Below are 12,348 nucleotides of genomic sequence, written 5' to 3' on the forward strand. Positions count from 1 at the left end.
TCTCATCATTTTTCCTCCTGCCTCACCTTTATTTCTTCCCACGCCCACACGGTCAAACTGTTGCCTCTTTCATCATTGGGAATATAGATGTCCACATGAAATAGTCAATAATGACAGGACTTGGTGGCTAATTGTGTAGATTATATAGATCTGGGACTGCTAATTTGATTAGTTAATTATGACGTCAGCTCGGGTGATATATTACGCATTAAAAGGAGCTACTCGAAATAGGAGTTTTATAAAAGATTAGAGTGGAAGTTACAGAGAAATTGTATGATGGTGGGATGGCTTGACAAGGATAATAAGGTTAAATTATTACAATAATACAAGGTTGAAAAGCTTTGATTTGAGGTATGCCCCCTAGGGGTGATGTGATAGGAATTTTAATGGTCAACCGTTGTGGGGCTGTCGAAATTATTTGGTCCATGAGGGGCGGTCTAATCAGCACTTTGTCCAGGCAAAGCTGTCTCTCGATAATTTTGGTGTTCTCCGTAAAGAAGACTGGGATAATTATACGAATAGTCTTTAAACTTTAATATAATGTATAATGAGTTTTTGAATTTTTAATTTATTTAATGTAATTCTTAAATTTTACCTTAATATTCAATGTGATTCCCGAAATTTTAATTTTTTCAATATGATCCATAAACTTTTAAAACATGTTCAATGTAATATCTGTACTATGTGAAAATGTTTAATATTATTGTTCTATCAATTTAAGATCAGGTACAATTCATAGACTAAATTGAACATGTACCAAAAGTTCAGGAATTACATTAAACAAATTAAAATTTCGAGGATTACATTGTATATTGGATTAGAGTTTAGAGATCACATTGAATATTGATACCAAAATTCATGGATTATTTGTGTCATTTTCCCAAATAAGAAAGGAAGATTGCATATAGAAGAAGAGGGGCATATAATAGTAGTCCGGCGTGCGCTTATTTCAAGGGAAGAGATTGATGGGACTTAATATTACATTGACGTTCATGTGCTTCTCAACCCTCATTACACCCAAGATTCTCACAAAAATGATTTGAGTGTTTCTCTCTCTAAAGCTTAGGGGTGTGCAACCGGACCGGCCCACCCGAAAAACAGGTCCGGGAACCGGTTCCGGTTAAAATCGTTCCGGGAACCGGTTCCATTTTTTTGGAACCGGTTAGAACCGATCCGGTTTCCGGTTCCGAGTAAAAATCGACCCGGACCGGTTTTAGAACCGGTTTTAAGATAATACAAAAAAAACAAAAAAAACCCTAGATCTAGATCACGATCACTGTCTCGGTTCTCTCTTCGCCGCTCCTCTGTCTCGGTTCTCTCTTTGTCTCAGTTCTCTCTTTGCCGATCGCCGCATGAACGCAATTACGCAACCGAGGAGGCTCCTCGTTCACTTCACCCATCCGGCTCTCGCTGATCCGTGAGTCCTCCGTTCCCTCAGTTTCTCTTCTTCGTCTTTGTTGCAAGGTCAGATGGTTTCGAGCTCGAGCTTCGAATCTGTTCTAGTGTTGGGGAAGTGTTCGAGTTCGAGTTTGAGGTTTTGCGTTCGAGTTTCAGGGTTCTAGTGTTGGGGAAGTGTTCGAGTTCGAGTTTGAGGTTTTGCGTTCGAGTTTTAGGGGTTTTTCGCCGCGGGCTTGGGTTGGTGTAGAAGATTCTCTAAGTTTTGATGATCAGTGAAGGACTTGAAGGAATAGACGCCATCTGATCTTGCGGAATCCGGCTTGTCTGAGAACTTTTATCTCTTGCTTCTTGGACTTCTGAGTTTGTTTAATGGAAGAATGTAAGCGTTGGTTGCGTACCTGACTTCAGTGGTTGGCCTCAACTCGAAACTCTATATGTTGCAAGCTCATTATACTCGAAACTGGTTATTATGATCTTGTCGTCATCCTTTGGATCATTCATGCAAGATCACCCGCTTTAGAGTTTAGATCAGTGAAAGCTTCTCTCAAATTTTTGGAATTGTCGTAGTTGGTTTGTGGGATTAGCTTCGTGGTGTCAGTGCGCTTCGTGGTGTAAGTGCGCGCGCGTCTCTGTGTGCTCATGTTGGCATTTGTGTTCCCTCTTTTCCTTCAATTTGGTCAATTCTTGATTTGCTGTGGTTGGTTTACTGATTGTGACATGGAATTCTAGTGCTTGTTGTTGCTTCTTGCTCGATTAGTCCGACTGAGCTCTACAGTTTCTTTTTTGTGGTAAAGATTAGGTCCAAGAACTGGGTGTGTTCACATAGTAATGACTTTCAGTGAGATGGTTAATTCTGGCAAAAAATATTTTGTCTCTACATTTTGTTCTTTGTATGCTCAAAAGCTCACAGATCGACCATGTGATGCTGACCCAAACCCGATTGGTTGCTGAAATCAACCCCCTTTGTTGTGTTGTGTTTGATTATATCAGGTTCTGATCTCTAATGCATGGATTGAATTTGTTGTGGCTAAGTCTGAAACTCCCTGGAATTCATATCTATAGTTAAAAACGCATGAAAAGCTTCAAATATGTTGGTACAAGTATCGAGTTCATGTTTGGTTAGCTTGGTTGCATTCCTCTCCCTGTTAGTTTGGTGAGTGTTTGGTGTGCAACAAGTGTGACCTTTAGGCTTTCAGTTTACAAGTTCTTTTGTTTAGTTGTGCAACAATCTTTTGGCTCTTACTTAAATTTGTTTTCAGTAAAATCCTGACATTGTTGTATAATTTGATTTTAGTTGATGGATCAAGACAAAGACACATCAATTGAAGTTGATGGATATAATGAAATGAGTCCGCTCATGAAATTGCCATTCGAAGGAGCTGCTGAAACCAGAAAAAGGAACAAAAAATGAGTCCGCTCATGAAACCAGAAAAAGGAACAAAAAAAAACAGGTTCTTGGGTAGACCTTGAAACCGGACCGAAAAAACAGGGTCGGTTCCAAAACAGGGTCCAAGGAAAACATGGTCGATTTCAGGTTCCAAAAATTAGGAACCGGTTATAACAGGGTTGGTTTCAGGTTCCAGGTCTGGACCCAACCTACCCTGGAACCGATCACCCCTACTAAAGCTCTCTCGACGGTTGTTCTCCTGATTTCCTGCGAGTTAGGCTTAAAGTAAAACCTAATAAATCGAGCCTTCTTAGTCTGTAGATCGCACCTCGAATGGTGAAACTGGGTTTCCTAGGATTGTAGAAGCTCCATCATCCAAAAAAACCTGGTCAAACTCAAAGTATGAAGACTGAGTCGTATTGCGATCTAGTTCACCGCATAGATTGAGCTAAGAAGTCTGGAAACGGTTCTTCACTATTTAAATACCTGGGGTTTCCCTCTTATTTCCAACTATAAATTAGTTCGTGTATATCACTTTAGTGTCAATACTCCCCATTAATTTAGGTATTCTTCCGCATCTCAACTTGAATCTCCAAGTTATTGGAATGCACCCGCAATTATGCATAACAACTATCATCAACTGCTAACTTGAAATTGCATCACCTATGGTCTCTATCTTAGATCCCCAAACCAACTGTCCATAGTCACTTCTCGCCAGACCAACCGTGTTCACTCGAAATAAGCGTATTTCCTTGTTGAGATATTCACCAAATACCGGAACAGATTGGAGGCCCATCGATCAACTATCGGCTCTGATACCACTTGTTGAGAATGCGCAGTAGAAGTTCGATACCTTCACCTGGGGAGATCGCCAAAGAGGCAGCTTAAGTCCGAGTCCGTCAACATATGCAATTGGACCTACCTTCACTCAAAAATTAAGCCAATAAGTTATGGGCCAATTAGGATATATTAACTGCTCAACACCACATCAATTATCCGATGTGAGACTTCTCTAACACAACTCACACGTGTATCTCAACACTTTTTAAACTATTCGATGAGCTTTTATTATTAAAATAATACGGCATCAAGTTTTCTTACGAAGGAGTCACTTAGGTGATTGTTTTTTTTATTTTTTAAGTTGTGACATTTGAATAATCGTTTAAATAATTTTGATATCAAAGTGAGTACCGTACAATAATTTCGACACCGATACTATCCTTTTCCCAAGTTTTTGGGATCAAGTTTATATGGCTATAGTTGAAGTCGGTTTCTGTATTCACGGACTTTGAAAACGAATGTGGTTTTGTGTTAGGATGTATCTCCCATGCTATTGAGGGACTCTCTATAATTTTTTAATTTAGCTTTTGCGTATTTATTCAATTTTGCACACTTGCGTAGCAGGTGTTCCAAATCGCTACGGTCTTATACTTCAATCGAGCTCTCTATGCATTGGCTCTCATTTATATTCACTCTAATTTAACAAAATGATGTAATATATCCGAACCTTTTGATTTGACTAATCTCTGCAAATGCATACAAACCGTCGCATCCGCGTATAATAGGCAACGCGTCACCCATAAAATGATCCACGTGGCTACCGCTAGTACGTTAAACGGAATAATGTGCTCTGAACACGAAATCTGTCACAATTTACCAGTCAACCAATCCATTAGGGGTTCACTCTAAATTAATTTCTGATGTTATTCTCCTATGGGCACTGGGCTAAAGGAGCAAGCCAAGTCTAATGGTCTTCTACAAATGTAAAGTGATATGCCCAAGTCAACTTTTGGCCATTCTTCAATGCCCAAGTCATACAATCACTTCTTGACCTTGGTCGAATGCCTCGCATTGGAAGAGGACATAAAGAAAAAACACATCTGCAATTATAAAATAATTAAGAGTATTTAGTTATGACAATGTTGTACAATTTGACAAATTTCCCATGAATCTTTCGGTGTGCCCACGTCTTAATCATGTTTGGCACAGAGGGAGACCTCTCACCAAGCACAGGTTGCTGTCAAAGATAACAGAACGGGCAGAAAGCATCATTGACCAAGAGCTGATAATGCCACGAGATATACTTAAAGAACTGCAAAGTGCATGAAGCAAGTATCATAAGTGCACAGTACTGCCATTGTCCTGGTTGGAGGATGCACGGAAAGGTCGCTTGTTCAATGCGATAACAGGCTAAAATGTGTCACGATCTCGCTACACAACAAGAGTATCGGTTGTGAATTCTTCAACTCGAAGATGTTGAACTTCCGCTTGTTTGGTTCGGACGTTATGTGCTAATCTGGGTCCAGCGAATAAAAGGCGGTCATCTTGTCTTCTGCAGAAACACAGTTGCCATTATGCTATCAATCTACCAAAGTGCTCCGAGTAAATTTTATTGGCATGGGGCATAAAATATATCAGCACTGCGTTTTACTAATTAGTTCATTGCCTTCCAACAGTTTTGTCTTGTTTGTCTGTCCAGTTTAGTTCTCAATTTGGGATCTTTTGGTGTGATATGAGGATGGCTTTTAAACCCTCGAAAAGCCAAAGGGTTCAAGCTGTCTATCCCTCTATGAACAGCAACCAACTGATATAATGAGATTAAGGGATCGTGAGATTTGACATCAGGAGGACTTGTAAATGTTTCATCTGTCAGTTTACTCCTTTTGAATATGATGGGTGGGCGATCGAGTGGGATCAAAGACTTTTCGGATTCGGCTTCCTGATCACTCTCATATCTCCAATCATTCTTCGGATTCGGTTGTACATCATCGCACATATCCTCATTGCCAACGACTTAGTCTTAGTCAGCGTCTTCATCGTCATCTTCATCCTCGTTATCGCATCTTATGGGGGTGCGCCATCTCTCGAATCTTGTGCGGTAGCAAACACGTTGATCGACACCCTGATGATTCGTCGAACAACATCCTTCATTTGCTGAATTTCATTCTTCAGCCCGGAATGGCTCTCTTGGCACCTCGTTAATGAACCATAGAAGATGAAAGCGTTGTAATGAGATAATGTTCTAATTCTTCGTTTCTATACTTTACATTTCTAAGTAGTTCTCACCTCTCGATAATCAAGGTTCGATTTTGATTATACACAAACAAACTTGGCACACCAATAAAAGAACAAATACCTTATAATGCCTCCTCCTTTTCCATGGACGCCTTTCATAATGTTGAATATTTTAATAATTTTGAAAAATTAAAAGATTATTTTGTTACGGCTTTAACAGTAGAATTGAAAGTAATTGCTTTGCAATGGTTTTGTAATGGCTTGATTTTTAAATATCAAAACCGCTTGATTATTTTTGGTGGGTTAATACTACGAAAAACTCCAAACTAGTACATTTGACAATTTTACTCTTAATTAGTTTCTGTTAAATTTTACCGTCTAATTTTTGAGTTGGATGACCCTGGGCAGTTGACGGATGTATCGGTTTGGGGTTTTATCATCTGTCTAATTTGTGATTTTTCATAATATTAATTCAATTTAACGGGGGGTAAATTTATCATAAATGTACTGGTTTGGAGTTTTTGGTGATCAAAACATAAGTTTAGAGTTAATTTGTCATAAGTGTACTAGTTTGGAGTTTTTCATGATATTAGCCCTGATTTGTTTCTCACCAACCCTCTCTTTCATTTACCTGTAAATAGAACCTCTAAACAGCATTCCAAATATACACACCTCAACAAGAAAATTCTCTTTCTCCTTCCGTTTCTTTTCCTTGCTGGGTTTTACAGATAATTTTATTGTTCTCGTTCCCTCTATTATTTAGTGCAAATAAAGAAGAAGGTATGTTATATCTTGGGAGGATAATCACTATAACTTGTTGCACCGAATTTCATACTACGAGGAATGGAATTATTTTAAGAAAAGTGCTTGCACGCCTTAGATATTTGATCTTAATTTTCGTCTTCTTCAAACTTTTCCGACAATCTACGCGATCTTCCCTCAAGTCAACCTCGATTCCTCGCACAACAACGATGGCGATGCCGACTCTCAATCTATTTTCTGCCCTTCTTCGTTCTTTCTTTCTTTTCTTTCTTTTCTTTTGTCTTATTTTTTTCTCCTATTTGTTAAGTGAAATTTCATACCAAAAAAAAAAAAGTGAAACTTCAGAATTTTAAAAGTGAATAATAAATTATTAGATTGAAAGGACTACCGGTTGCACTTGTAAAGTGTTTTAATTTGAATGAAGGGCTACGATCACCACTTGTACTTGAATCCGATGGTCCAAACTTATTAAATTAAAGCACTTTTTGGTGCTCTATTTGAAGGAAACGAGGTTGTGCCTTTTCTTTTCAATATTCTAAAATGGCCAACACCTGCAAAGTGGACTTTTTCGCCTTTGGTCAATGGCTTGCTGCTTTATTTTGTAAATATAAAAATTAATTTACGAATATAAAAACACTCATTGGATTAAATACGAATAAAACACAAATTACATTTTTCAATTTTGTTTTAAAATTACACGTACAAATACACACTGATTGAAAACAAATTGCAACAAAGAAATTATCACATTAACATGATGGCTTCAGCGCTAGACCTGTGAATCTTATCATGAAATCAGATGATTAAATGTCATACATATTATAAATCCAATTTCTCACCGTTGCCAAAATCTGCTTAACCTAGATCTCCTCACCTAGCCCCAAATTGTCGTAATATGGGGTAAGCAAAGTTCTGAGCTCGGACAACTTGAACCTCGACTCTCATTATATATATGGAATCACTTTGCAAATCGAGTGAAAATGGTAACTTTGTAAACATTTGGAGTTCGGCGACACGATTCACAATTGCACCGATCCAATGGCATATGATGACACGACACTTGTAATCGGTAGGACTGGTCTACAAATTAGAAATCGATAGTCCCGAAAATTACCCGTGGAAAGAAGAAGCACCAACTCATTCCTTTTCGCTTTGTACAGTGACTTGCATTTTCTTCTTCTTTCGTCCTCAGAACAAGTTTGAATTGAGGTGGCATCGTAGTTTGCACGTTGCAGATGGACTAGAGCTCTTCCGCGAAGCCAAACGGCCGATCAGCGACAAAGGGTAATAGAATTCGTCCCCTTGTCACACTTGAACAGGCTGATGGTATGTGGCGTTGTACTTGAAATGCTACCCCGAGCCCAACCATCTCTGCGTCACGTTTGGCTTGGTGCCTCCTCAGGTGGCCCGTTTTACTTTAGGATTCAGTAAACAATTTGGCGCCACATACCGTACAAACAGCCTTCTCAATACCACTGGTCTCGACCTTGATCTAAATTGTCCTCTAGGCACAAGATGTTCTTCTCTGCATAATCTTCGCAAAGGTTGCTTAGAGGGTTTTTTTTTTTTTTTGTGGGGTTGGGGTTAGGGTGTTTCGTTTGGGTAGCATCTTGGCGGTGATTCCAGAGACTAAGGTGGCGAATGACAACCATTCTGTTTCAAAAATCATTTTCTGGCAAGAAATAGATTTTTCTATTTCCGTTCATGGATGAGTTTCTGAGGAAAAAAACACGTTTGATAACGAAATAAAATTTCTGGTCCCGAAACAAAAATTTGTTTGATAACAGCACAAAATTTCTCCCTCTCGGGTGGCAGGCGAGTGGACGGCGGGCGGATGGCTGCGGCGGACAGTGGCAGCGAACGGCGAGTGGCGGACGGCAGGGGGAGGTGGCGGCGGACAGCGACGTGGCCAGTGCGGAGGACAGCGGCCGGCGACGGGAGGAGGGCAGTGGCGGGAGGAGGGCGGCCGGCAATGGGAGACGGTGGACGGTGGGCGGCGGCGGGAGGAGGGTGGCCGGCGGTGGGAGGTAGGCGGCGGTGGGAGGAGGGCGGCCAGTGGCGGGAGACGATGGCCGGTGGACGATGGGCGGCGGCAGGAGACGACGAATGGCCGGAGGCGGTGGCAGGCAAGTGGGCGGCGATGGGCGGCAGGTGGGCGACCGGCTAGTAGTGAGGGCGAGCGATGAGAACAATTTTAACTTCACATTTCTGTTCGAGAAATAGAAAAGTAGAAAATTTTAACTTCTCATTTCTCTTGCAAACCTATTTCTGAAATCAAAATTTGTTCCAGAAATAGAAAAATAAAATTGCGTTACCAAACGGATTTTTGTTCCAAACCTGTTTCTGGAACAGAAAAATAGAAACAGAATGGTTATCATTCGCAGTCTAGTTCGTTCTTGCAACTCCTTCCAATCGTCCACTTATTGTGTCTTGTCGGATGGTCTTGCTGTTCCAGTGGAGGCAAAGGTGGAGTGGGCGTGGACACATCGTCCTCGTGGAACTCATTGAACGACTCGAACATGTTTTGCTCGATGAAATTCACACCGTAGCCGAATAATTCAAAACATGTTTGTCAGTTGCGATATTTTTTATAGCGCCATTGTATCATTTGAACGAGAGAGGGTAAAAAATGAGAATGATGGAAGGTTTAAGAGAGTGGAAGCCTTAGGAAGCGATATGCGAGTCAAGAATAGTGAAAATGCAAGATGAAGAGAGCTAAATTTATAGGAAAATCTATTGTGTTTTTTCTTCCAATGGTCACTCTATCCAAATTAGTGCCACATGGGCCCAATCGTCGGAATTAAGATAAGAACAATTTTAGGTCCTGGTTGCCTTATTAGAGCCACAACGGATGTGGACTGGTCCAAGTTCAGTTGTTGCGAAGAGATCTCTCCAAACAAGAATAGGCCTATCGTAAATTGTCTCTTCTATTATGAAGACCACACCCGATCGCATAGGCTGTGTCATGCTTAGGCCAGCACGTCTCTTTGACAAACTTAATCCTTAAGTTATCGTTCCAGCCAATTTGACTTGAAAAGGGTCATATCAATCCCTTCTAAACAATAGAACATTAAATTTGATCAAAATTAAAATCCAATGAGTGAAAATGAACATCGAAGTAGAGTTCTAGCACTATTTTTTAAAATCATGTCCCTAAAATCTTTAAAAAATAATAATAAAAAAAAGAGAGTCCAAAACAAGTGAGCGAGCGAGTCTTCCTCTTGCTGACCCAACATTGTCTTTCTTCTTCTTCTTCTTCATTCAATAAGTGCTTCGCCGGAGAGCGCCACATCCGGCCATCCAGATCGCCGGCAAACGCAGCCTGACGAGCGATTCCGGTAACCCTCGATTCACAATCGGATTTGCTCCGCGGCTATGTCTTTTTTTTTTTTCCTGGGTTTTTTGTTTCCGTCGCGGACGGATTTTTGAATTCGTGAACGCACTGCTTTGAGGGTCTTGGCCCGTAACGAGGTGGGCTGTTCCGATTTCGGTGGCGTGGGCAGGTCTCGCCGGGACAGTACTTGATTCGACGGCGATGGACCAGGAAGCTGCCCGGACCGCCCGGGAGTCTCTGGACCTCGCGTTCCACATGTCGAACATCCTCGACACGGGGCTCGACCGCCACACCCTCTCCGTCCTCATTGCCCTCTGCGACCTGGGCGTGAACCCGGAGGCGCTCGCGGCGGTCGTCAGGGAACTCCACAGAGAGCCTTCTCCGTCCGTCGTGGCGATGCCGAGTCCGCATCAGGTTTGTCGCCATCTCTGGCCGGTCCCTCGGGCTGGTTCGAGCACTAGCTCTTAGTATGCAATGCCTCTCTTTTTGAAGACTTTTGAGTATTTTGTCCGATGTTTCTGCCTTTTCTTTGTTCGAGCACTGCGTCAATGACGCATAGAGGATAACCCACATTGCACCATATAAGGGGTAAAAGACTATAATTGCTGACATTGTAGTTCCTTGAGAACTCGCATGCCATTTCCCGGCTTTTTATCTGTCAATGTCCACCTGGAACTTCCATTTTCAACCCATTTAGGAGACATTTTCTAGTGGATCCTCTTGGGAAGATCATTGGCATATTTTCGAATGTGTCACCTGCAGTATTTAGGAATTTCTTCCAGGTTGTAGCCATAGAGTTTTCTGTAAGATGTTTCCCAGCTTGTGTTGCTGTATAGTTTTGCAAGAAACAATGTCGATATTCTCAAATTACCTTAGCATGATTCATCATTCAGAAAAATGTGAATAGGTTGTCCTGAATTGCATTACTTCTGTAAATAGCATCTTTGGGTATGCTGAAATTTCGAACTTTTGGGTAGTTGAGTCCTTTTGAGCTTTTGAAGTTCAGTTTTTCCATACAATTTCTGCCCTGCGAGAAAATCGCCAGTAAATTGTACAAGGGGAGTACTGTATACCCTCTTTTTGTTACTTATCTGGAGTACAAGTTCAAAAAATATTTGACGGTAAAATTTTGTGGCCGGTGAATTAGTTGAAGGTGAGGTAGACTAAAGAACTGAGGGACTCTTTATCTTTCCTATTAGTTAGATCTGCCTGGTCATCCTAATGTGACCTAAGGTATGTGCCTCTCCTTAAAGGAATTTGCCCTTTCCATTTGCACAGATAAATATACTTGTAATTTAACAATCTGCTATTGGCCCAGTGGTGCCGCTGTTCCTTACATCTACATTCCTTTGCAAAAGTACTAGGTTACTTGGCAGTTGATACATATGAAGCATGTTGTGGCACCATACTTTACACATGCGTGATTCGCTTAGACATTAATGTTGCATCTCTTTCAGGTAGATTATTAAGTTCTTGTGATTGATTAGAGAGCTATGGTGAAAAAAAATTCAGACCGGCCGCATCAATAAGATTTCCATATTGTTCTTAAGATTTACAGTTTCTGAGCAATGGACACAATTCTGGATGGATGTCAATTTTCTCTTAAATCCATGCTCTTAATCCCCTTCGAAGCTCCTTGTGATGGGTTCCTGACATCGTTGAACAACCATGGGCCAAATTATGACCTGCGTTTTCATTACTACTTTGCAGACTCAAAAACAGTGACAAAATGCATGTCTTGCGTTGCAGTGACAGCAGCACGACTGAAGATTTGGTAAGGCGGTGCTCTCTTTTTCAAGGGCAGATTAGTTGTTCACGGACAAATCCTAGCTTCCTATATGCAAATAAAGATCTCTGCTCCTCTGTTTCTCTGTTTGAAGAGATTGTCCATCTTGAAGATGTTACTTAATGGGTTGTTGCATGCGTGGCTAGTTTTTCAATTTGCAGAAGTCTGTCCTTGTCTACTAGGAATCTACAGCAAATACAACGTGACTAGTAGTGAATATGCTTATCTCTACCTATATTAATGCAACCGAACACGCTTGTAGAGATTTTTGATGTGGAATTTAAAGAGTTCCGTGTAAAATTGATGATGTTCGGTTGATCAAACCTGTTGCAATTCTTCCAGATTGATATAAACACTGAATGTTGATTAGGTTGTTTTTTTGTCTGAAAGGAAAGAAACGTGAAATGCAATGACTTTAGGCACATCAGTTCTTCGGCACTTGCCTCCAGTAATATAAACTGCAGGAGTCGTCGCTACTTTATGGCCTTCATTGCTCTGTTTGTGTTCTTCTGGAATGACTGTTTCATTGTAATCCATTTCTGAAGATTGTAGTAGGCATGAGATGGCGGTCTGCCATAAACCTTCTTGGACATAGATCAGGCAGTTGACTCTGTGCTGGACATAGATCAAAGCGTGCAAGCCAACCAGTTCTTCTGGCAAGTAGTA

General features: G+C 40.9%; 1 protein-coding gene across 1 annotated transcript; it reads left to right on the top strand.

Moving 5' to 3' along the window:
- Window positions 1–9,776: 9,776 nt before the first annotated feature.
- LOC115683264 (mitotic-spindle organizing protein 1B-like) lies at window positions 9,777–12,005 on the top strand. The gene is made up of 3 exons (XM_030607727.2): window positions 9,777–9,900; window positions 10,066–10,310; window positions 11,607–12,005. The coding sequence occupies exons 2-3, from the start codon at window positions 10,098–10,100 to the stop codon at window positions 11,619–11,621; spliced, it is 228 nt and encodes a 75-aa protein (XP_030463587.2). The 5' UTR covers window positions 9,777–9,900; window positions 10,066–10,097; the 3' UTR covers window positions 11,622–12,005.
- The last annotated feature ends 343 nt before the right edge of the window (window positions 12,006–12,348 follow it).

Source organism: Syzygium oleosum, unplaced genomic scaffold (genome assembly GCF_021117445.2).
Source record: "Syzygium oleosum isolate NSW1041296 unplaced genomic scaffold, Sole_v2.1 Sole_v2.10, whole genome shotgun sequence".
NCBI classification, from domain to species: Eukaryota; Viridiplantae; Streptophyta; class Magnoliopsida; order Myrtales; family Myrtaceae; genus Syzygium; species Syzygium oleosum.

Coding starts and splice junctions, on each gene's coding strand:
- LOC115683264 (XM_030607727.2), top strand. CDS start 10,098: ATGGACCAGGAAGCTGCCCGGACCGCCCGGGAGTCTCTGGACCTCGCG.